The following is a 26,942-nucleotide window of genomic DNA, read 5'->3' as shown; positions in this document are numbered from 1 at the left end:
AGTTTCATATCGGAGCTCTGAGCAGTCATACTGCTCTCTTACGTACAATGCAAATACTGCTCTCTTACATACAGTGTAATCCCTCAGTTTTCCATTGCAATAACTTTATATTATATGAACGTTTTTGAGTGCTATTTAGACTTTAGTAAGCTGCTTGAGTTTGTTTTTTGTGGCATTATGATGATAAGGATGTGATTATAAGGACTATAATGATTGGCATTATATATGGAATAATGATTATAAGGATGTGATAAGGAAAAACTATTTCACTAGGAGGGTTGTGAAACACTGGAATGGATTACCTAGGGAAGTGGTGGAATCTCCATCCTTAGAGGTTTTTAAGGTCTGGCTTGACAAAGCCCTGGCAGGGGTGATTTAGTTGGGGTTGGTCCTGCTTTGAGCAGGGGGTTGGACTAGATGATCTCCTGAGGTCTCCTCCAACACTAATCATCTATGATTCTATATATTTTGATTTTAGTAAGACTTTTGATGCAGTCCCACATAATATTCTCATAAGCAAATTAGGGACAAGCAGTGTCTAGATGAAATTACTGTAAGGTGGGTGTACAACTGGTTGAAGATTTCACTCAAAGAGTAGGTATCAATGGTTTGTTGTCAAACTGGAGGATGTATCTAGTGGGATCCCACAGGGGTCAGTCCTGGGTCCAGGACTAGTCAATATTTTCATTAATGACTTGTATAAGGAAATGGAGAACATGCTTATAAAATCTGCAGATGACACTGTGATATGTCTCCAGAGTACAACCTGGGACTGTGGGACTGCAGTGTTGCCTTAACTCTCGAGCCTGGGCTGTCTCTCACAATGCTATGCCAGTGACAAGCAGCAAACTCCTCCAGGCGCTGTGATCACTCATCCATCAGCATATGGAGACCCACAGCCAGCTAAATTGCTTGAATGCTGTCTAAGCCACACGTGAATTATACAAAGAAAGGCACTAGCAAATGATTTTGGAGCAAATGGGCCACTGCTACAGCGCTGCTCCGCGCTCCAGCTCCGGGCTCCGCTCCAAAGCCCTGAAAATCACCCCAGCCTTGCACCCCAGAAATATACCATCTTACACTGCTGAAGACTCCCTTGGACAGTGCAAGCTTATTAATTAGTTTGCACTTCCCTACCCTTTATTGGACTGGCAACAACCCTTGTTAACCTGAGTTGAGATTCTCTAAGAACTTCAACCAGAAACACACTGTTTTAGGTAAAATATAAAACAGATTTATTAACTACACAAAGATAGATTTTAACTGTTTATAAGTAGTAGGCATAGAGATCAAAGTTGGTTACATAAGAAATAAAAATAAAATCACAGTCTAAATTCTACCGATTAAACAAGATTTGAATCAAGCAGTTTCTCATCCCACTAGATGTTTCAGGCAGTTAGTTGACCGTTCTTATTACACAGGCAGAATTTCCTTCTCAGCCTGGTACCAATCTCCCCAGTTCAGTCTTTGTCTTTCAAATCATCTTCCAGGTGTTAAGATGGGGGAGGAGAGAGGCCCTGTGATGATGCCATTGACCCTTATTTATACTTTCTCTTCAGCTGCTAGAAAGATCCTTGCTGTGACGATGTTAGCCCCCATTGAGTACATGCTCTCACTGAGGAATCTCTGGGAGAGTGGATTCTTCTTGATGGGCCTTCAACGCCTGTCTGGCCAGTATGTGTTGCTTCTTTGTGGCTACTGAAAGGCTAGCTGTGGGCTAGCAAAACTTCATCATAACTTCAGATACAATGGTAAAATACATAATTCAACAGGATAGTAATGTTCAACAGATTCATAATCATATCACAGTGATGAATATGGGGGTGCCAGGGTGCTATTGTTGAGGTACAGAGTGTCACAGACACCAAACTGGGAGGGATTGTTAGCAGTTTGGAGGACAGAATTAGGTTTGAGCAGTGGTTTGAGCATTGGCCTGCTAAACCCAGGGTTGTGAGTTCAATCCTTGAGGGGGCCACTTGGGGATCTGGGGCAAAATCAGTACTTGGTCCTGCTAGTGAAGGCAGGGGGCTGGACTCGATGACCTTTCAAGGTTCCTTCCAGTTCTAGGAGATGGGATATCTCCATTATTTTAATTCAAAATGACCTTGACAAGTTGGAGAATTGGTCTGAATTCACCAAGACAAAAATCAATAAAAACAAGTGCTAAGTACCTCACTTAAGAAGGAAAAATCAAATGCATAGCTACAAAATTGGCTAAGTAGCAGTACTGCTGAACAGGATCTGAAGGTCGTAGGGGAGGGTGTGAATTTGCAGAACCCACATCTCTGGGCTTCATTATTTTCACCTCTTTACCTCTGTTTTCACCACAAATTGAATACAGTAACTCCTCACTTAATGTTGTCCCGGTTAACATTGTTTCGTTGCTGATCTATTCGGGAACAAGCTCATTTAAAGTTGCGCAATGCTCCCTTATAACATTGTTTGGCAGCTGCCTGCTTTGTCCACTGTTTGGAGGATTTTCTAGAAGAGTAGCCCCTCCTTGTGGGGATTAGAACTGGGGGGAGGAGGGGCTGGCAGCACCCCCCATCAGATCCCCTAAATTCCCTGTATGGTATGTGGCTCGGCAGCTGCCAAGCAGCAGTTCAAGTGGCCCTCTCCTCATTGCCGTGCTGTTCCTCACTTGCCCTCTGCCTTGGAGCTGCTCCCAGGAGCTTCCTGCTTGCTGGGGGAAAGGTAAGAGGGGTGCTGATATCAGGAGGTTCCCCTGCTCCTGCCCCCTCACTCTGTACCCCCTCTCCACAAAGCAGAGGAGGGGGACAGGGCTCAGGGACAGAAAAGAGGGAGCTTGCTGGAAGCTGTTGCTTCCTGTCTTAACTGGCTGATCTGCTTAAAAGGGCAACGTACTTGAAGTGGGCTCAGTGTACTTTAAAGGGGCAATGCACATCTCTCTCTCTCTCTCTCTTTCACTCATGCCTGCACCCCCCCCAGCCCTTTGGAAAGTCAGCTCCTGTGAAGCTATGCATGTGCTGTCAGGAGGAGGGAGAGATGCGCTCCAGCTGGATAGAGTGGGCTTATCATCATGCTCAGTTTTTGCAGGGAAGTGCATCTATTGTGTTTCCTCCCTCCTGCCTCAGGCTTGGTCCACACTAACCCCCCACTTCGGACTAAGCTACGCAAATTCAGCTACGTTAATAATGTAGCTGAATTCGAAGTACCTTAGTCCGAACTTACCGTGGGTCCAGACACGGCAGGCAGGTTCCCCCGTTGATGCCGCATACTCCTCTCGCTGAGCTGGAGTACCGGCGGTGACGGCAAGCACTTCCGGGATCGATCCCAGAAGATCGATCGCTTACATCCGGACCAGGAAGTAAGTATAGACATACCCTTAGTCCATGCTGCCTTGTAGAGTGTGAGGCTACATTAACAACAGCATATTAACTCTTGAGGGCTTAGGTGAGTGCTAGTTCGTCATTTAGCTGCAAGGCTTTCCCTGGGAAATATTCCACCTTCTTACTCCACCACGTCAACCAAGCTTCACAATCATTCATTGTTGTGTACAATATTAAACTGTTTGTTTAAAATTGTTTAAAACTTATCTTGTGTACGTACATAATGTCTTTTGTCTGGCGAAAAAAATTTCCCTGGAACCTAACACCCCCCTCATTTATATTAATTCTTATGGCGAAATTGGATTCACTTAACATCGTTTCGCATAAAGTCGCATTTTTCAGGAACATAACTACAACGTTAAGTGAGGAGTTACTGTATGAATCAACAATGTGATGCAGTTGCGAAAAAGGCTAATCGTTCTGGAGATATTAACAAGAGTGTCATGTGGTAAGACACGGGAGGTACTTTTCTCACTTTACTCAGCACTGTTGAGACCTCAGCTGGAGTACTGTGTCCAGTTTTGGATGTCACATTTTAGGAAAGGTGTGGACAAATTGGAGAGAATCAAGAGGAGAGCAACAAAAACGATAAAAGGTTTAGAAAACCCAACCTGAGGAAAGGGTAAAAAAAACCTGGATACGTTTAGTTCTGAGAAAAGAAGATTGAGGGGGGAATCCAATAACAGCCTTCAAATATGTAAAGGTCTGTTACATAAAGAGGACTGTGATCAGTTGTTCTGTGTCCACTGAAGGTAGGAAAAAAAGCAATGGGTTTAATCGGCAGCAAGGGAGGTTTAGGTTAGATATTAGGAAAAGCTTTCTAATGATAAGGGTAGTTAAAATCTGGAACAGACTTCCAAGGGAGGCTGTGGAATCCCTGTCATTTTTAAGGTTTTTTAGAACAACTAGGACAAATCCCTGTCAGGGATGGCCTTGGTTTACATGGTTCTACCTCAGTGCAAGGGGCTGGACTTAATGACCTCTCAAGGCAGCTCCCCTAAGTTCCCTGTGTGGCAGCCGCCCAGCAGGCTATCAATTGCCAGGCAGTTCAGCTGCCCCTCCCCCCACTGCTGTGTGCTGCTCCCGCCCTCTGCCTTGGAGCTGCTCCCGGGAGCCTCCTGCTTCCTGGGAAGAGGGGTGCTAAGGTCTGGGTGTCCCCCTTCCCCTCCACAGAGTGTGTGTGTGTGGCGGGGGGGGACGACAACATGGCTCAGGATGAAGGGAGCTTGCTTGCAGTAGCTGCTGTCTCAACTTGCTGATCTACACACACACATACAGAGAACATGAAAAGGTGGGAATTGTCCTACCAACTCTAAGAGGCTAATTAAGAGAGAAGAATTTTGTAGTGATAATCAAGATAGCCCATTACAGACAGTTTGACAAGAGGTGTGAGAATACTTAACATGGGGAAATAGATTCAATGTGTGTAATGGCTCAGCCATTTCCAGTCTCTATTGGACCCTAGAACTGGATGCAGTATTCCAATAATGGCACTCTAATTAATGCTATATACAGAGGTAATATCACCTCCCTGGTCCTACTTGACAGTCCCCTGAATCCAAGGATCATGTTTGCCCTTTTAACTACAGCATTGCACTTGGAGCTCATGTTTAACTCACTATCTTCTGTGATCCCAGTTCTTGGCAGCCTCGCTGCTTTTCATGATTCAGTCCTCTGTTTTACAAGTATAAGCCTGTGGCTACATTTCTAGAGAGAAGGAGCCCTCTGTGCCATCTAGTGGTGAACCAAAGGAAGACAGAGTGTGAACACATCTCACTTGCACAAATAACCCCTACTATGCCATGGTGAAAATATTTGGCTAGTTTTGGGTTAAAATTGATTTAAGTTTTGGGTGTAGGAATAATTAAATATTATCCTTGTTGTGTGACAATAGGACAACAGAACTATATTGAAGATGTCCTCAATGAGTTGTAACCAGAACCTCAATCCTGAATGGCTTGGCACTGACATTGGGACACAAACAAGGAAGATAGAGATCTACATATACAGGAAAGACTGAATCCCTGGAGGCATGGGTTCTGCTCAAGGGTTACAAATGTATTTGGACCCTCTCCACAGTCTAATGATAGAGCTGAAATCCTGGAGCCGGTAATCTGGTTAGAGTTGTTTGTAGCTTTCCATTGAAGTTGTAGAGGGCAGCAACATTGCTGAGTGAACTCCACTGCATGAACTTCTACCAAACACCTATGCTCTAATTTATTATTGTTGTGTTTTCTCAAATTAATACTGTGTTGTTCCCCTTAAAGTTTGTTCTACTTTATGTACACTCAATGCTTGTGAGAAGGGAAGTATCGCCTGTGAAGGGCACGGGAAGTGGATAGTTTTCCCAGATTCTGGATTAGGCCTCAAGCTGATGTGTGGGTGTGTGTTAATTTAAAGAGGAACCCCATCATATTTGAACCTGATCCTTGCTGCTGCTGCTATCTGACAGAAGGGTCACTTAAGTATAACCTACATTCTTTGTTTCTAGATAGGCCATCTTGCATTTGGTTGTGCTAAGATATGCTGGTTAGTTCTCATTCTGTCTTTTGGACGGGGTGAGTATGTGCCTCCATGATATGTCCTGAGCCAAATCTGGCATGTTACAGGATAGGCTGCCTATGAGGGACATGTGTCTGACACCATCCAGCCACAGTGGAAGAAACATCCCACCCAGTAGCCTTCCTGTGGATGCCTCAGCATGAATATGGATAATGGGTGCCTCTGGGAATCATTAAGCCATTTAAGGACATGTGATATGCTCATGTGATCCTGAACTCCATCTTGAGCCAGTAACTTTCCACAAACTGGGCTGTGAGCTTTGTTTGAAACATGACATTTCCAGGCATATAGCAGAGGATATAAAAGACCCCTGAGATATCTCCATTTTGCCTCTTTCCTGCCCTGATTCTCTGGACTATATATTGACAACAAAAAGGAGCATACTGAAATATGGAATGGGGCCCTCCCAATCTTTTGGACGTTACCAGAGAGACTTTACAAGCCAGCAATCTATATTATCATTGCTACAAACCTGATATAAGGCCTTTGCAATTTTTTGTATGTGTATGATCTGTTAACCATTATTAACTCTATTTTTCTTTCTTTTATTATTAAACCTTTAGTTTTTAGTCACTGGAGGATTGGAATTAGCATGGTTATTTTTAAGATCTGAGTTATCTATCGACCTGGCTAAATGGCTGATCTCTTGAGATTAGCCCGGGGTAGCCAAACAGTGGCTCATGAGCCACATGCAGCTCTTTTACCACTGAAGTGCAGTTCAAGGGGTCCCCTCACACACTCCCCCCATTATCCACCTACCAGATTGAGGGGGAGCTCAGGATCTCTGCCTTGAAGCAGGGTGGTGGGGTAGGGGATTCTGCCCAGAGGGGAGGAGAGTCTCAGGGCTCCAGCCCCATGGGGCACACCTGCCAGGGCTCAGGGCTTCAGCAGGAGTGGGGCTGAAGCTCTAAGCCCTGTCAGGCACCTCCCATGGGACTGAAGCCCCGAGCCCCGGCAGGTGCATCCCGGCTCTCAAACTTCTGAAGATTGTCATATGTAGCTCAGAGGTTTAGTAGGTTTGGCCACTCCTGGATTAGATGGACCCTATATTTGATTAAATTAGTTTTCAGTAACCACTCTTCATAGAGTCCAATGTCTGGGTGGTGAGACAATGGCTGGAATGCCTAAGGAGACAGCGTTTTTGACTTCCCGTTAACTTCTGTTTCACCACACTGGTGTTTACTTTTGTTACTGACTAGGTATAATCTAGTGAGAGAATAACCACCAGTTTTGGGTGAGTCTGCCCTATTTTTCAGCAGTTTGTCCTGAATCTGGCATTCTCAGCTGTGACCCACTGAGGCATGGTGACAGATGGTCGTAGAAGCATCAGTTATGTGGAATCTGAAGTCTGTCCAGGTGGATTCAGCATCAGTGTACACTAGCAGGGTCTCAAACTTGTTCAAGATGTCAGCTACATAGGGTACGTCCAGACTATGCGCCGAATCGGCGGGTAGTAATCGATCTATCGGGGATCGATATATCGCATCTAGACGAGACGTGATATATCGATCCCCGAACGCGCTCCCTGTCGATTCCGGAACTCCACCAGAGCAAGAGGCGGTAGCGGAGTTGACGGGGGAGCCGCGGCTGTCGATCCCGCGCCGGGAGGACCCGAGGTAAATCGATCTAAGATACTTCGACTTCAGTTACGCTATTCACGTAGCTGAAGTTGCATATCTTAGACTGATTTCTCCCCTCCCCCCCAGTGTAGACCAGCCCATAGTTAAGTCACGTTGCTCAAATGAGCCCACCTTACCAAGTGATCCAGTCCGGCCTACATAACTGATGTGTCCCCATCATTATTTTTCCATTCCATCACTTTTTTTGTGTCCTCTGCAAACTTTACCAGTAATGTTCTTGGAGAAAATACAAAATCACAGATAGACATTGAATAGTATTGGGCCAAAAACACATCTCTGTGGGACCCCATAGTCCAGGGCTGGTCAAACTTACTGACCCTCCAAGCCGCATATGATAATCTTCAGAAGTTCGAGAGCCAGGCGCACCTGCCAGGGCTTGGAGCTTCTGCCCTGCAGCACGGTGGGGGCGCTAAGGGCTTCAGCCCCACAGGAAGCATCTGCTGGGGCTTGGGGCTTCAGCAAGAGCGGGGCTGAAGCCCTGAGCCCCAGCAGGAGCCTCCTGTGGGGTTGAAGCCCCTAGACCCCTCTCCCGGCTGGGCAGAGGCCCCTAGTGCCACCATCCTACTGTGGGGCAGAAGTACCGAGTCTCTTCTCCCCACCCTTCCCCGCGCACCGTGGGGGGCTCTGCAAGCCGCACTCTAACTGTAAAAGAGCCGCATTTAGCCACCCCTGCCATAGTCTATTCCCCAAATTAGCACTATCCAATATCAATGTTAAATGGATTAAGAACTGACAAATCTCAAAGTAGTTGTGAAAGTTGAATCATCACTGAATGTGTGTGGTTTCTAGTGGGATTCCACAGGGAGTTCAAGGCTTCATGCTATTCAGTATTTTTATAATGAGTCTAGAAGTAAATAAAAACTCATTAGTGATTTAAAGAAAAATTGACACAAAGATTGACAGTGACAAATGAGGACAAGACAGTCATACAGGAGTCATCTGGATTGCTTATCAATCTGGGTCCATTCAAACAAAATGAATTTTAATACAGCCAAATGCAAGGTCCTCCACCTAGTAACGATGAATGCACACCATACCTACAGAATGAGGGACTGTATCCTGGAAAGCAGTGACTGAAAAGGATTTTAGGGGTCATAGTGGAAAAACAACTCAACATGAGCTCCCAGTGCAATGCAGTGGCAAAGTGGCTTAATGCAATCATTGATATATAAACAGTGAATAGAGAGAGAAAAATAGTCTCTGTATATGGTATTGGTGAGACCGATACGAGAATACTGCATACAGTTAACTTTTTCCAGCATACTTTTTAGAGAGTTGCCACCAGAAGAGAATGTAGAGAAGAGCCACAAAAATGACTTGAGGGCTGGAAAAAATGCCTTACAGTGCAAGACTTAACAAGCTCTATCTGTTTAACTTACCCAAAAGAAAACTGAGAGACGATGTGATGCTTTTGGGAGCAATCCATGCCAGAAAGGGGTTCATTCAACACCTGCCTAGCAACTTTGGGTGCCTTGTATGCTATGCTACTGTGGCTCACAACTGTGACACCAACAGTTAGCATACAAGGATGAAGGTCTCACGCTAGCTTGCACTGCCGGGGGCCCTCAATAACCCTTCTAACTCCATGTTCTTCCCAAAAACATTTTTCTGCAGTGTTCAACCTCTCAAAACTGTAACACTCTCAAAACCTTATCAAATTTGCAGCTGGTTAGCTTAACTCCAATTGACACACCGTCCACTTCAGTACATGGGTCTGAGTTGGTTTATAGTAAAAGTAAAATGAGTTTAACAGAACACAGATTTACTTGATACCATGTAGAAGGGGAATAAGTATAGAAATGGTTACAAACAAAAGAAAAAATAGACTTAATAAACTAAAGTCTTTTGTTGAAAGTCATTTTCTCACCACAGTCATTCTTCCAGCAGACTGGCCAGGCATTAGCCAGGATCCCCGAACAGAGAGCTCAAAGCACTTCATTTCTTTGCCTCAGGTGAAGGATAACCCAAAGCCTCTTTCCCAGTTACATATAGTCCCCAAATTTCAGTGTCCTGATGTCAAGAGCCTGGAAGGTCCCCTGAGGTTTGTCTCTTCTGTCCTCCAGGGGGGCAATGCCATCTTGATCAAGGTTTCTGCTCTCCCCCCCACCCCCGTGAGTTCCCATGTGATGTTCCTTGTTGCAATTTTACAGTGCAAGTGAAATCTTTCTCCCTACCTGTGAACTGACTGCTTTGTTTACATGCTGATGTATCTCAATTGTCCAGGCTTGCTCAGCAGATGGGGAATTACACATTTTTTTTCTTAGACAAAAGGTTGTGATCAGCTTTTCCTGATATGCCTGATTTAGACATATTTTAGTCACATATTTCCAGGACATCTGTGTAATTATTTGCAGGTTAACCATACATCCATCATGCAAGAATATTAATGATCTTTGAGTTACTAGTTCTCCAATGATGTATTACAACGCACTGTTGCCATGTTATTTATTTAGAAGGTGCCTAGGAAGCAGTGAGCTGGTCAGGCCTGCTGAGACTACTACATACCAGGTGGTACCTTGCCCTCTGGCATTGGAGTGCTCTTAGGGTCACAGATGACTTGATGACCGTGTACAAGTACCTTCAGTGGAAGAAAATACTGGATATAAAAGTTTTTCAGCCTGGTGGAGAAAGGCATAATAAGAACCACTATCTGAAAGCTGAAGCCAGATGGATTCAGATCAGAAATAAGGCAAAAAAATTTAAGTGAACTACTAGAACAAACAGCTACCACAGGAAGTGCTGGATTTTCAATCACTTGAAGTCTTCAGATCAAGAATTGGATGTCTTTCAGGAAAATATGCTTTAGTCAAACATAAATTATTGGGTTCAGTACAGGGGTAGCTGGGTAAAATTCCATGGTCTGTGTTAAACAGAAGGTCAAACTAGGTGATCTAATGGTCCCTCTGGCCTCAAAATCTGTGATTCCCAGCTTACAACTACTTCCTGAGATCTGTCAGTGAACCAGTTCTTAATACAATTAATATGGGCTAAATTGACTTTTTGTATAATATGGGCTATAATTGACTTTTTTATCAGAATGTCATGCAGGACTAAATCAAATGCCTCATAGAATTCTAAGTATATTATGTCAGCATAGTTATCCTTTATCAGCCAAATTTGTGATCTCAGAAAAAATATCAGGTTTCTTTGACAAGTCCCCTTTTCCATAACACCTTGATTAGGTATGAATTATGCTACTGAGCACTCAGAGGCTTAGGGACACTGGAAGCATGGGGTTTTGACTATCATGGCTAATAGCTGTTGATGGACCTATCCTCCATGAACTTACCTAATTCTTTTTTGAACCAGTTATACTTTTGGCCTTGACAACATCCCCTGGCAATGAGTTCCACAAGTTGACTGTATGCATTCTTTGAAGAAGTACTTCCTTATGTTTGTTTTAAACCTGCTTATTAATTTCACTGGATGACCCTTCTGGCTCTTGTGTTATGTGAAGAGGTAAATAACACTTTCTCCACATTATCCGTGATTTTTATAGACCTATATTGTGTCGTGTCTTTTATAAGCTGAACAGTCCCAGTCTTTTTAACCTATCATTGTATGAAAGCCGTTCATACGCTATTTTCTGTCCTATTATCTATCTGTTTTCTAATGGTTCCTAACATTCTGTTAGCTTTTTTTGACTGCCGCTGCATATTGAGTGGATGTTTTCAGAGAACTATCCACAATGACTCCAAGATCTCTTTCTTGAGTGATAACTGGTAATTTAGACTCCATCATTTTGTATGGATAGTTGGAATTAATTTTTGCAATGTTCATTACTTTGCACTTATCAACACCAAATTTATTCTTCCATTTTGCTACTCAGCCACCCAGTTTTGTGAGGTCCCTTTATAACTTTCACAGTCAGCTTGGGACTTAACTATCCTGAGTAATTTAGAATGGTCTGCAAATTTTGCCATCTCACTATTTACCCCTTTTTCCAGATCATTTATGAATATATTGAACAGCACAGTCCAGATCCTTGGAGGACCATGTTACTTACCTCTCTCCATTGTGAAAACTGACCATTTATTCCTACCCTTTGTTTATTATATTTTATCTGGTGACTGATCCATGAGGACCTTCCCTCTTATCCCATAAATGCTTACTTTCCTTAAGAGCCTTTGGTGTGGGACTTTGTTAAAGGCTTTTTGAAAGTCTGAGTATGCTACATCAACTGGATCACCCTTGTCCACATGCTTATTGACACCGTCATAGAATTCTGATAGCTTGGTGAGAGATAATTTTCCTTTACAAAAGCCATGTTGACTGTTCCCAATAAATTATGTTCATCTATATGTCTGAACATTCTGTTCTTTACTCTAGTTTCAACCAATTTGCTGATACTGAAGTTAAATTTACAGGCCTGTAACTGCCAGGATCACCTCTGGAGCTTTTTTAAAAAATTGGGATTGCATTAGTTATTTTCCAGTCATCTGGTAAAGAGGCTGATTTAAGCAATAGGTTACGTACCACAGTTAGTAGTTCTGCAGTTTCATATTTGAGTTCCTTCAGAACTCTTTGGTGAACACTATCTGGTCCTGGTAACTTATTACTGTTAAATTTATCATTTAGTTGCAAAACCACCTCTATTGACACTTCAGTCTGGGACAGTTGTTTATATTTGTCACCTAAAAAGAATGGCTCAGTGAGGGAATCTCCCCCACGTGCTCTCCAGTGAAGACTGATGTAAAGAGTTCATTCATCTTCTCTGCAATGCCTTGGCTTTCTTGAGTGCTCCTTTAGCACCTTGATCATCCAGGGGCCCTACTGATTGTTTGGAAGGCTTCCTACTTCTGATGGACTTAAAATTTTTTGCTGTTAGTTTGTGTCCCCTTATCTAGTTGCTCTTCTGATTCTTACTTGGTCTGCCACCTTATACTTTTACACTTGATTTGCTAGAATGTATTTTTCTCACTAGGATTTAATTTCTACTTTACTTTATTCGACATTGGTGAGGCCTCATCTGGAATACTGTGTCCAGTTTTGGGCCCCACACTACAAGAAGGATGTGGAAAAATTGGAAAGAGTCCAGTGGAGGGCAACAAAAATGATTAGGGGTCTGGAGCACATGACCTATGAGGAGAGGCTGAGGGAATTGGGATTGTTTAGTCTCCAGAAGAGAAGAATGAGGGGGGATTTGATAGCAGCCTTCAACTACCTGAAGGGGGGTTCCAAAGAGGATGGAGCTCGGCTATTCTCAGTGGTGGCAGATGAGAGAACAAGGAGCAATGGTCTCAAGTTGCAGTGGGGGAGGTCCAGGTTGGATATTAGGAAACACTATTTCACTAGGAGGGTGGTGAAGCATTGGAATGCGTTACCTAGGGAGGTGGTGGAGTCTCCTTCCTTGGAGGTTTTTAAGGCCCGGCTTGACAAAGCCCTGGCTGGGATGATTTAATTGGGAATTGTTCCTGCTTTGAGCAGGGGGTTGGACTAGATGACCTCTTGAGGTCCCTTCCAACCCTGATATTCTATGATTCTATGAAAAGGATACCTTTTTGCCTCTAACCACCTCTTTTACTCTGCTGTTTAACTATGGTGGGATTTTTTGGTCCTCTTACTATTTTTTTTTTATTTGGGGTATACATTTAGTTTGAGCCTCTATTATGGTGTTTTAAAATAGTTTCCATGCAGTTTGCAGGCATTTCACTCTTGTGACTGTTCCTTTTCATTTCCATTTAACTAGTGTCCTCATTTTAGTGTAGTTTCCCATTTAGAAGTTAAATGCTACTGTGGTGGGTTTCTTTGGCATTTCTCCCCTCTACAAGGATGTTAAATGTAATTACCTTATGGTCGCTATGGAGCAATTTAGCTATAGTCGCCTTGTGGACCAGATCCTGTGTCCCCTTGTGGGTTCCAGGACAAACTGCCCCAACAAGCTGAGTTTAGAAATTTTATCTCTGCATCCCTTCATGAGGTGACGTACCCAGTCAATATGAGGATAGTTGAAATTCCCCATTATTGCATTTTTTGCCTTTTGTAACCTCTTTTTTTTTCCTGCTTGTTTCACATTTTCAACACAGTTCTGCAATTTGACATGGGGGGGGTGTCACAGCCCACAAGTATAAATTCACACAGGCATTTCTCAAAGAATAACAGTTACTGGTTAGTAACCTTTCTGTTTCCTTTCCCTACATCAGGGGTAGGCAACCTATGGCATGCATGCTGAAGGCGGCACACGAGCTGATTTTCAGTGGCACTCACACTGCCCGGGTCCTGGCCACCGGTCCGGGGGGCTCTGCATTTTAATTTAATTTTAAATGAAGCTTCTTAAACATTTTAAGAACCTTACTTACATAACTAAACTATTGTTGTATGTAAAGTATTATAGACTTATAGAAAGAGACCATCTAAAAACATTAAAATGTATTACTGGCACGTGAAACCTTAAATTAGAGTGAACAAATGACGACTCGGCACATCACTTCTGAAAGGTTGCTGACCCCTGCCCTACATAATAAAGGGTAAACAGTAGCAGTGCACAAAATCCCACTATCCAGGATGCACTTTTATCACGGGTATTTGTGGCTTTTATTACTTCAGGGAAAGATATCAGCTGTCATCCCCACCCTTGAATCAATCATAAGCATCATGCTACTGCAGGCTGTGGCTGCAGTAAACACTGTGGAAGAGCAGAGGGCCCGCTGGGAGAGGAAACGTAGCCGGACAGCCAAGGAACTGGTGGAAACGGAGCAGAAATACCTGGAGCAGCTGGACTTGGTGACCACAGTGAGTATCAGGGCTTCCTCATGATGTAGTGACACCCTGATGTGTGGGTGTCCAAGGGCTAGTAGGTCCCTTTTTGCCATCCCTCTTGTGAGGGGTTCCCCCCTGGGTGCCACCTGGTACTAGGGTATCACTGAGCCCTCTGACTCTCCAGCCTGGGTTCCCTCTCACACTGCTGCTGCGACAAGCTGCAGACCCACTCCCGTTCCTACCACCAGCATTAACACAGGTAGAGACAGACCCAGCTGCAGTTCCATGCAGGCTTTCTGACCAGCCACTGCATGAATCAACAATAGAGAGGCTACAGCCAAGATAACCTCCAGCTCCCCAGGCATGCACCCCCTTCTGGAGTATAAACCCTAAATTATACCATCTTGCGCTGCACACGGAACTGTACAGCATAACCCCCTACAGTTCGCCTCTCCCTCAATGTGGAGAGGAAATACACCACCTCCTGCCTCTTGAACTAAGATTCCCAAGCACTTCAGTCCAAACTTACTGGTTTAGATTAAAACATAAAATAAGTTTATTAACTACAAAAAAATAGATTTTAAGTGATTATAAGTGATAGCAAACAGATCAAAGCAGATTACCTGGTAAATAAGCTTAGTTTGCATTTTTGTTTAACATACTAGAAGGCTAGGATTTGAATTAACAATCTCTTACCCTGACTGATGATACAAGCAGGCTTGCAGATTCTCAAGGCACAAGCTGCACTTGTTTTGCAGCTTGGGATCCCCACCCCTGGTTCCAAGTCCTTTTCTTTTGGAGACTTCTCTTAGGTGTTCAGTTGTGTGGGCGTGAAGAACAACCGATGATGTCACTCACTGCCTTATATAGCTTTAGCATATGGCCGGAAGCTTTTGGGGAAAAAACATTGGTATACATGATGGAGTTCCATGTCATGTGGCCTGGTCACATGCCCTTGCATACCTTGTTGAATCATAGCAGCCATTATTTACAGGCTGTCTGGAGCATTCTCAGGAAGGCTCACCTGGTGGGGATAAGCTTCTCCTAAGGCCTATTGTTTTTCCTAATGGCCCATTACCTAGAATAGGCCCTTCACAACCAGCTCTCTAGACTGGAAGCATTTTGCCTAGTGAGTGTCACCCAGGTGTGACTGCATGTGAAATACAGACACATTGTCAATATTCATAACTTCAGATAGAAAAATGTTACATTCATACAGATAGAATAATCATATTCAGCAAATCATAACTTTTCCAATGACCCCTTACATGACCCATCTTGTACAAAATGCATCATAATTATGCCATAATCATATCGTAATAATATTATTTTGAATATGGGGTGTAGAGTCATACCCCCATTCTTCTGTCTTGGTAGGGTCATACTGGAGGTCACACAGCAGCATTCTGACTGCCTTTTTCATAGAGCAGGAGGCAAACTCTTGCTGTACGCTTTCTTTGGGATTGAGAAGTGTTTGCTTAATTTCCTGAGGTTTGTATGATTTCTGTGTGGCTAGATTGATAGATTATAAAGCCAGAAGGGACCCTGATGATCTCTGATTTCCTCTGTAACACAGGCCATAGGACTTCCCTGAACTAAGTTCTGTTTAAACTAGAGCAGTTCTTTTAAAAAATAAATCTAGAAAATCAAATCTTGATTTTTTTGTTTTTGTTTTAAATGCCAACGGTAGAGAATCCACCACAATCCTTGGTAATTTGTTCCAATATTTGGTTACATCCACTGCTAAAAATGCGCCCCTTACTCCCAGTCTGAATTTGTCTAGCTTCAACTTCCAGCCGTTGTTTTACCTTTTGTCTACTAGATTGAAGAGTCTTCTATTACCAAATTTCTGTTCCCCATGTAGGTACTTATAGACTATGATCAAGCCTGTCATAGTGTGCCTGATCCATTTAGGAGGAAATGGGACCCATCCCCTGTGGCTAAGTAGATACTTCTGTGGGTCCAGTTTAGCTATTTGAGTACACCTTGGGCTAATTAAATTGAAGTTATCAGCTCCAGTTGGGGAGGGTCAGGAGCACGTTCTATAAAGAGGAAATAGGAAGAGAAGGGCTGGAGAAGACCCTCTCTGGGTTTAGAGAGGTAGAACTGTTTGGAGCAAAAGCTCAGGCAGGGGCAGCTGGAAAGGGTTCCCATAATCTCCCAGAGGAGACAGAAGCCCACACAGGGTGGGTTGTAGCTGTTTGGGACAATGGTTTAAACGCAGGATAACAAGGACTGTTTAAGTACTGCATTTGTCAGGGGACACCATGAAGCGGAGAATCTGGCATTCCTCCATTGGCAGCCAGAGTGCCAAAAGGCTTAAGAAGGGTCTGGATGAACAGCCAGTGATAAGAAGTCACCTGAGATCATTTGAAGTTGTACCTTTTTTGAGTTTTTTGTTAAGATTATGGCTTGGGGTGGGACTAGAACTCTGTAAACCAGTGTTTCTCAACCTTTTTGTGCTGGCAACCCCCTTTGGACTTAAAAATAAATGAATTGTGACCACCACCCCCATTAAAACTTGAAAAAATTGCAACCCTCCCCCAACTTTAAATATCAGTAAGTAAATTATTAATAATACTTGGGCTGGCGTTAGGGGGTGGCAAGCAGGGCAATTGCCTGGGGCTGTACGCCAAGGGGGGGCCCGCAAAGCTAAGTTACATGCTTAAGCCCTGGGCAACAGGGGGCTGAAGCATGTAACTTAGCTTTGCGGGCCCCCCTATCACATAGGGCCCTGGCAATTGCTCTGCTTGTCACCCCCTAACGCTGGCCCTACACTTGTGACCCCTCCCCCCCACTGTAAACCCAGTGTTTACAGCAGAAACACTGCTGTAAACCAATAAAGGACCTAGAGTGCTTTCTGTAGTGATTTGTGAAAGTTGCAGAGATGCATACCTGCCACTAGGGGTATCAGGAGGCTTCAAACTGTTAAAAAGTTGCCATTTAATCTTCTCTTGAAGTTAAAAAGGTTGAGCTCCTTGAGTCTTTTGCTGTAAGGCATGTCTTCTAATCCTTTAAACATTCTTGTGACTCTACTCTGGACCTTCTGCAGTCTATCAACATCCTCTTTCAATTGTGGGCACCAGAACTGGACACGATATTCCAGTAGTGGCCACACCAGTGTCAAATACAAAGATTAAAAATGCTTCTTATACCAACTTGAGATTCCTCTTGTTTATATAATACAAGGATCATATTTGCTCTTTCGGCCTCAGCATTGCAATGGGAGCTCGTGTTCAGCTGATTATCCACCATGGCCTCCAAATCCTCTTCAGAGTCACTGCTTCCAAGGATGAAATCCCCTATCCTGTAACCATGGCCTGGACTCTTTGCTCCTAAATGGATAACTTTACATTTAGCCACATTGAAACACATTGTTTGCTTGCAACCAGTCTGCCAAGTGATCCAGATAGCTCTGTATCAGTGACCTGCCCTCCTCATTATTTACCACGCCTCCAATCTTTGTGCTATTTGCGAACTTTATCAGTGATGATTTTGTTTTCTTCTAGTTCATTATTAAAAATGTTAAATAGTTAAGGGCCAAGAATTAATACCTGCATGACCTAACTGGAAACATAGGTACTCAATGATGATTCCCCATTTACGATTGCATTTTGAGACTTGTCATTTAGCTATCAGACGGGTAGCCGTGTTAGTCTGGATCTGTAAAAAGCAACAAAGAGTCCTGTGGCACTTTACAGACTAACAGACATATTGGAGCATAAGCTTTCGTGGGTGAATACCCACTGCATCTGACGTCTGTTAGTCTATAAGGTGCCACAGGACTCTCTCTTGTCATTTAGTTTTTTTTTAATCTATTTAACATGTGCCACGTATATTTGTATATCATTCTAGCTTCTTAATCAGAATATTGTGTGGTACCAAGTCAAATGCTCTACAGAAATCTAGGTCTATTACATTACATTGTCAAGAACAAACCATGTAAAATCAACCTAATGTCCTTCTTTGACAGAGTAACAAGCCTTGAAGATAGGGGGAAGCTGTACATATGAAATATCTCAACTTCAGTAAGGCTTTTGATATTGTTTCACATGACCTTATCATAAGCAAACTAGGGACATATAGCCTAGACCAGTGGTTCTCAACTGGGAATATGCGTACCCCTGGGGGTACGCAGAGGTCTTCCAGGAGGTACATCAACTCATCTAGATATTTGCTTAGTTTTACAACAGGCTACATAAAAATCGCTAGCAAAGTCAGTACAAACTAAAATTTCACACAGACAATGACCTGTTTATACGGCTCTATATACTATACACTGAAATATAAATACAATATTTATATTCCAATTGATTTATTTTATAATTATATGGTAAAAATGAGACAGTAAGCAATTTTTCAGTAATAGTGTGCTATGACACTTTTGTATTTTTATGCCTGATTTTGTAAACAAGTAGTTTTTAAGTGAGTTGAAACTTGGGGTATGCAAGACAAATCAGACTCCTGAAAGGAGTACAGTAGTCTGGAAAGGCTGAAAGCCACTGGTCTAGACAATCCTTCTATAAGCTGGGTGTACAACTGGTTGGAAAACCGTACGCAGAAGTTATCAATGATTCGCAGTCAAACTGAAAGGGCATATCAAGTGGGGTCCCGCAGGGGTCTGTCCTGGGTTTGATTCTATTCAATATTTTCATAAATAAGTTGGATAATGGCATAAAGAGTACACTTACAATACTCACAGACAATACCAAGCTGGGGGCAGCAGAGGGGAGGGTTACAATAATTTTGGAGGACAGGAATAGAATAATGACCTTGACAAACTGGGGAAATGATCTGAAATACATAGGATGAAATTCAGTGAGGAAAAGTGCCCAAAACTCAAAAGGTAATAATAATAACAACAATTTTTTAAGTACATCAGAAGCAGGAAGCCTGCTAAACAGCCAGTGGGGCCCCTGGACGATCGAGATACAAAAGGAGCACTTAAAGACGATAAAGTCATTGCGGAGAAACTAAATGAATTCTTTGCTTCAGTCTTCATGGCTGAGGATGTTAGGGAGATTCCTAAACCTGAGCCGTCCTTTGTAGGTGACAAATCTGAGGAATTGTCACAGATTGAAGTGTCACTAGAGGAGGTTTTGGAATTAATTGGTAAACTTAACAGTAACGTGTCACCGGGACCAGCTGGCATTCACCCAAGAGTTCTCAAAGAACTCAAATGTGAAATTGCAGAACTATTAACTATGGTTTGTACCCTGTCCTTTAAATCAGCTTCTGTACCCAGTGACTGGAAGATAGCTAATGTAATGCCAATATTTAAAAAGGGCTCTAAGGTGATCTCGGTAATTACAGACCGGTAAGACTAACGTCAGTACTGGGCAAATTAGTTGAAACAATAGTAAAGAATAAAATTGTCAGACACATAGAAGAACATAGATTGTTGGGCAAAAGTCAACATGGTTTTTGTAAAGGGAAATCATGTCTTACTAATCTATTAGAGTTCTTTTGAAGGAGTCAACAACCATATGGACAAGGGGGATCCAGTGGACATAGTGTACTTAGATTTCCAGAAAGCCTTTGACAAGGTCCCTCAACAAAGGCTCTTACGTAAATTAAGTTGTCAAGGGATAAGAGGGAAGATCCTTTCATGGATTGAGAACTGGTTAAAAGACAGGGAACAAAGGGTAGGAATAAATGGTAAATTTTCAGAATGGAGAGGGGTAACTGGTGGTGGTCTCCAAGGGTCAGTCCTAGGACCAATCCTATTCAACTTATTCATAAATGATCTGGAGAAAGGGGTAAATAGTGAGGTGGCAAAGTTTGCAGATGATACTAAACTGCTCAAGATAGTTAAGACCAAAGCAGACCGTGAAGAACTTCAAAAAGATCTCACAAAACTAAGTGATTGGGCAACAAAATGGCAAATGAAATTTAATGTGGATAAATGTAAAGTAATGCACATTGGAAAAAATAACCCCAACTATACATACAATAGGATAGGGGCTAATGTAGCTACAACTAATCAGGAAAGAGATCTTGGAGTCATCGTGGATAGTTCTCTGAAGATGTCCACGCAGTGTGCAGCAGCAGTCAGAAAAGCAAACAGGATGTTAGGAATCATTCAAAAAGGGATAGAGAATAAGATGGAGAATAGCTTATTGCCCTTATATAAATCCATGGTACACCCACATCTTGAATACTGTATACAGATGTGGTCTCCTCATCTCAAAAAAGATATACTGGCATTAGAAAAGGTTCAGAGAAGGGCAACTAAAATGATTAGGGGTTTGGAACGGATCCCACATGAGGAGAGATTAAAGAAGCTAGGACTTTTCAGCTTGGAAAAGAGGAGACTAAGGAGGGTGTTATTAGTGTTTATTTCACTAGGAGGGTGGTGAAACACTGGAATGCGTTACCTAGGGAGGTGGTGGAGTCTCCTTCCTTGGAGGTTTTTAAGGCCCGGCTTGACAAAGCCCTGGCTGGGATGATTTAGCTGGGAATTGGTCCTGCTTTGAGCAGGGGGTTGGACTAGATGACCTCTTGAGGTCCCTTCCAACTCTGATATTCTATGATTCTATGAGGGATATGATAGAAGTATATAAAATCATGAGTAGTGTGGAGAAAGTGAATAAGGAAAAGTTATTTACTTGTTCCTATAATATAAGAACTAGGTGCCACCAAATGAAATTAATGGGCAGCAGGTTTAAAACAAATAAAAGGAAGTTCTTCTTCACACATTGAACAGTCAACCTGTGGAACTCCTTGCCTGATGAGGTTGTGAAGGCTAGGACTATAACAGGGTTTAAAAGAGAGCTAGATAAATTTATGGAGGTTAAGTCCATGAACAGCTATTAGCCAGGATGGGTAAGGAATGGTGTCCTCAGCCTCTGTCAGAGGGTGGAGATGGGTGGCAGGAGAGAGATCACTTGAACTGTTAGGTTCACTCCCTCTGGGACACCTGGCATTGGTCACTGTCGGTAGACAGGATATTGGGCTGGATGGACCTTTGGTCTGACCTAATATGGCCGTTCTTATGTGCACAGTGCTACATTTAGGAAGAAATAATCAATTGCACAAATACAAAATGGGAAATCACTATATAGGAAGGAGTAGTACAAAAAGGATTTGGGGTCATAGTGAATCACAAATTAAATATGAGTCAACAATGTAATACTGTTGTGAGGGGGTGGGGGGGAGAGGAAAATATCATCCTGAGATGTATTAGCAGGAATGTTGCGAGCAAGACATGAGAAGTAATTCTCCCACTCAACTCAGCACTGATAAGATCTTAATTGGGAGTACTGTGTCCAGTTCTGGACAGCATGCCTCAGGAAAGATTTGTACAGATTGGAGAAAGTCCAGAGGAGAGCAACAAAGGTCTAGAAAATATGAAACAAATTGACTAGAGTTGTCATTAAAGGTTTTTAAGAACAAATTAAACAAACACCATCTGGACAGTCTAGATAATCCGGCTTCAGTGCAGGGGACTGGAGTAAATGACCCATTGAGATCCCTTCTAGTCTTATGTGTCTATGATTTTATGATTGCCTTACCTTTATCAGCCAAACTTAAACCAGTGTCCCTAAATCCAGTATTAATTATATTCCTTTAATTCTTTATCAATTGAATCCTGTATCACCCATTGCTTTTCTTTTCCTGGAATCTATGTTGGGCTGACACGCCTATAATTGCCCAGGTCATCCCTTTACCCTTTTTTAAATTGGTTCAACATTAGCTTTCTGCCAGCCCTCTGTAACTTCCCCAGTATTCTAAGACTTATAGAAAATTGACATTAATGGGCCACATAGCTCCTCCACCAGTTCTTTTGGGACTCTTTGATGTAAATTATCTGGACCTGCTGATTTTAAAAAATATCTGACTTTAGTAGCTGTTACTGTTTAACATCCTCTTGACTTACTGTTGGACTAGAAAGATAATGATGAGACCATATCATCTGGCTTTTTTCCAAATAAACAGGAGAACTTATTGAACACTTCCTTTTCTGCATTATTATTGGAAATTCTACCACTTAGGAACAAAAAGAATCCTAACATACTTAAACCAAAAAAAAAAAAAAAAAAAAAAACCCTCCAGCTGTGTGCAGTCTACCTCTGTTCATGGCTCTGAGACCTGTGACTTTTCAAATAAATTTGTGCTGGCCAGGGTCCTCCAGTGCAGTGGCACAGTTGCTGGTATGAGGGGGTTGGCCCAGAAAGTTTGATGGTCTGGTGAGGAATAAACTAAGTTTATAAGGAAGGTGATAATAATCTCATTTGTTGCTGTGAAACAAAATAAGAGACTATAAAGCCCTAAGGGTTGCTGACCTTTTCCTGGGGGTAGTGGTGGAGCTGCCTTGGGCGCTCATCACCTGTGTACGGTGATGGGGAAAGACAGTCACCAAGGAATAGCCTTATCTTCTTGATGCCAGTAGGGTAGGAGCTGTCTTATGCTTGCTTTCACTGCTGTTGAGGGCGGGGGAGGGAGGTGTCTGCGGTTTCTTGGCGTTGCTGCAGGCTGAGTGTAGCTGCTTCCCTGTGTAGACTGTGGGGTATAACCCTTCTGTGTACTTCTCTTTCCTGGTTAGTATTTTGTGACAATTCTGAAGGCCAAAGGGACACTGCAGCCAGCTGTGCGGGAAGCCATCTTTGGGCTCCTGGAATCCATACATTGCACCAGCCAGTAAGTGACCAGCTTGAGGGAGTACCACACATGGGTGGGAGAGTGGGTGGGTGGGAGATAACTAATCTTGGTGGGGCTTGGAGATGTGCCCAGGGAGCTGCTGACCTGAGCACATCTATCCAGATAGCCAGAATGTCCATAGCTATGAGAAATATTTGGTTATTTTAAACACCTTGATCGATCGGTCCTTCCACCCTCATATAGATTGTGCCAATCACAACACATCTTCCATTCTTCTTGTATCCTGGCCTTCCTTCTCCATGTGCGGCCATGTCTTTTCACGATAAAATCTTCCCATCTCTTTGGAGGTCGGCCGAGTGGTCGTTTCAGTTCCCGTGGGTACCACTCAGCAACAGGCTGCAGTCCATCGATTGTCAATGAGCCTCACTATATGCCCGGCCCATCACATTTTACTATGCCTGCTCTCAATGACGTCCCGCACTCCACTTTGCTGTCTGATCACTTCATTGGGGACTCGGTCGCGGATTTTAAACAACAGTCTGTTAAGGGGAGGGCCTTTATAGGCCTCCATTTCCATACTACACAGATGGCCTATTTGGGAGGGAGGTAAGCTGGTATTGAGAGACATAATTCTTTGTCCATCTCAGTCTAGCCAGGTTGAAAACTAATCATGCTGTTTATTGTCTTGTAACCTGTACTGCCACCTGAGAAATATATAGTTTGTCTCCATTCCTGGCCCAGATGCTTTTTACTACGTCAGCTCAGAAATTAGAACATTTGCTATGTCCTGAAAACATTTGTTATTTGGGCTGTTCCCCTATTTACCTGATCTGCCATAAAAATAAGAAAAAAAGTATGTGAAAGAGAGGCTACTTTTGACCTCAGTGAAATCATGTACTCCTCATACTTTTTTTTCTTATTTTCGTATATCATTTTACGGGTGGTGATTTTACAGGTGTAACTAATTTTAGAGAAGGGCTAATTTTGTATTTTAATTTGTGTGTTTAAAATTTGTTTCTGTTTTTTGGAGTTGTTGATTCTAAATTATTTTTTTTTAATATTAGCCATAAGCTATTGCACATATAAGGTACTATATTATTAAACTAAACTATTAATATGCCTACCCACATGCTGATCACTTGCTGGGTAGAGTTTTTTTAACCCTAGAAAGTGAGTTTTCCAATGTTTTAGAGAATATTCTGTTTAGTTCCCACTGGATCTCTTGAATATGTATCCTGGATTTAATTTCTGGGTGTGAGGGGGGTGACAAACCCCAAAATGATGGCCAGAACAGGGCTTGAACTAGAGGGAGCCAAGGCAATTTTGGTTATCATGTAGCCCTCTCAGTGAGCTGCTGTCCTTGCACACAGGATTCTGCTGCTTCACTTGGAGAGAGGGCACTTGGAGCTAGGATTGGAGGGTTTCTGTCAGAAGCTGGAGCTCTATGGCCACTATGCTGAAAACTTGGAGCAAGCTAAGAAAACCCTGCAGGTGAGTGCCCCCTCTGCCCTTCTTCTTGTGTCATGCCACTCTTCTGGCATAGCTATATCCCCTCTTTCATTCCAGAGATAGCAGTGAGGGACCAATTGCTTCCTGTTCCAAATTGTTGCCCCCCTACACCCCCCCCCCCCAGCCCATGATGAAATATTCAATACTTATTTAGCACTTCACGCTTCCAAAACTAGAGATTTAAATAAAGGGGGATCATGAGGGAGTACAGCTTTTCCTCTTCTAAAATCAAGAGTTTCCCTTCTGGTTTGGGGGAATTTGGCTCCTGCTCTTCCTCCTCCTCCTCCTCCTCTGGTAGGCTCAGTGCGAACTCACTAGGCAAGGGAATTTGAAAAGGGATCATTAGGAAGGAGGAGCTGGTGTTTGGCTGGAGAATTACCAGAGCTCCTAGCCTTTCCCATTACTGGGTAAAGCACCAAGAGAACCCTGACAGGGGGACTCCCAGCTAGAATATCTTTCCTTTGCCACCTCCTCAAATCTACCTTCTCCTATAGGAGAGGGGAAAGAGACCTCCCTTCCATTCTTGCCAGGTCCCTCTCAAAACATGTAGTATGTCTTACATAAAATCCTCTTTTAAATTACTTGTATTCTAAAGTTAGGTAAATTGCATGAAGGATAAAAGTCTTCCTCAGAAGGACCCCCTTTTCCCTCTGACTTTTTAAAATTTTAAAATCAATGCAGATTTCCCAACTCCCGGAGACATTGAGGTGGGAAGCACCAAGGATGTGCTTTTGCCCACCTCTGGGTGCATGCATACATGCACTCTGTTGGCCTCCTTGGAGGATAGGAATATCTCTCAGATACACTTGTCTTTAGTCTTGTCACCATAAGATGGTGCAAGGCTGCATCTCCACATCATATTAAGCTGGTGATAAGTGCCACCAAAATTAGTGAGCTCTTCACTCCTATATCTACTTTAGACACTGTTTTATAAGTGTTTATAAGAACTAGTTTATCTTTCTCATGCACACACATACAGTTATGAGGTGGGTCAGTACAGTTATCCTCTCTGAAACTGGGAAATAGTGGCTTGGAGAGGGAGAAGTGGCTCGCCGAATGTCATAAAATCAGTTGGTGTCAGATAGGTTTAGATAGGACTTGGGAGTTCTGGTTCATCTTCAGGTATGTGTCAGTCTGGATCCCACTCTAGGTGTACATGTGTCTCATGCACAGGACCGGATATTTTTTGACTAGTAGTGTCCATCAGGGTGGTGGATGTTCCCAGTGACTCTTCGTGCTTTTTTACAGGGCATAAAAGGGGGTGCTGGACCCTTACTGAATAGGGGAGGCAACCTAGTGACACATAATTTGGAAAAAGCTGAAGTACTAAATGCTTTTTTTTTGCCTTGGTCATCACCGGCAAGGTCAGCTCCCAGACTGCTGCACTGGGCAGCACAGTATGGGGAGGAGGTGACCAGCCCTCAGTCGTGAAAGAACAGGTTAAGGACTCTTTAGAAAAGCTGGACATGCACAAGTCCATGGGGCTGGATCTAATGCATCCAAGGGTGCTGAGGGAGTTGGCTGATGTGATTGCAGAGCCATTGGCCGTTATCTTTGAAAACTCGTGGCAATCGGGGGGAGGTCCCGGATGATTGAAAAAAGGCAAATATAGTGCCCATCTTTTAAAAAGGAAAGAAGGAGAATCTGGGGAACTACAGACCAATCAGCCTCACCTCAGTCCCTGGAAAAAATCATGGAGCAGGTCCTCAAAGAATCCATTTTGAAGCACTTGGCGGCGAGGAAGGTGATCAGGAACAATCAACATGGATTCACCAAGGGCAAGTCATGCCTAACCAACCTGATTGCCTTCTATGATGAGATAACTGGCTCTGTGCATATGGGGAAAGCATGGACATGATGTACCTTGACTTTAGCAAAGCTTTTGATATGGTCTCCCACGGTATTCTTGCCGGCAAGGTAAAAAAGTATGGATTGGATGAATGGACTATAAGGTGGATCGAAAGCTGGCTACATCGTCAGGCTCAATGGGTAGTGATCAATGACTCAATATCTAGTTGGCAGCTGGAATCAAGTGGAATGCCCCAGGGGGCTGTCCTGGGGCCAGTTTTGTTCAACATCTTCATTAATGATCTGGATGATGGGATGGATTGCACCCTCAGCAAGTTCGCAAATGACACTAAGCTGTGGGAGAGGTAGATGAGCTGGAGGGTAGGGATAGGGTCTAGAGTGCCCTAGACAAATTGGAGGATTAGGCCAAAAGAAATCTGATGAGGTTCAACAGGGACAAGTGAAGAGTCCTGCACTTAGGATAAAAGAATCCCATGCACTGCTGCAGGCTGGGGACCGACTACCTAAGCAGCAATTCTGCAGAAAAAGACCTGGGGATTACAGTGGATGAGAAGCTGGATATGAGTCAGCAGTGTGCCCTTGTTGCGAAGAAGGCTAATGGCATATTTGGGCTGCATTAGTAGGAGCATTGCCACCAGTTCGAGTGAAGTGATTATTCCCCTCTATTTGGCACTGGTGAGGCCACATCTGGAGTATTGCGTCCAGTTTTGGGCCCCCCACTATAGAAAGGATGTGGATAAATTGGAGAGCCCAACAGAGGGTAACAAAAATG

At 43.2% G+C, this 26,942-nt stretch overlaps 1 protein-coding gene across 2 annotated transcripts in view; it reads left to right on the top strand.

The window, feature by feature from the left end:
* The window catches only part of ARHGEF39 (Rho guanine nucleotide exchange factor 39), a 72,941-nt gene that overhangs the window by 15,864 nt on the left and 30,135 nt on the right, over positions 1–26,942 (top strand). For both annotated transcript variants that reach the window (XM_034788224.1, XM_034788223.1), the window contains exons 2-4: positions 14,099–14,284; positions 22,797–22,891; positions 24,223–24,343. In XM_034788224.1, coding sequence (XP_034644115.1) covers positions 14,099–14,284; positions 22,797–22,891; positions 24,223–24,343 — 402 coding nt within the window. The remainder of the gene's footprint in view (positions 1–14,098; positions 14,285–22,796; positions 22,892–24,222; positions 24,344–26,942) is intronic.

This window comes from Trachemys scripta, chromosome 13 (genome assembly GCF_013100865.1).
Source record: "Trachemys scripta elegans isolate TJP31775 chromosome 13, CAS_Tse_1.0, whole genome shotgun sequence".
NCBI classification, from domain to species: domain Eukaryota; kingdom Metazoa; phylum Chordata; order Testudines; family Emydidae; genus Trachemys; species Trachemys scripta.
Note: the sequence above shows the minus strand (reverse complement) of the source record. Positions and strands in the feature narration are given on the sequence as shown.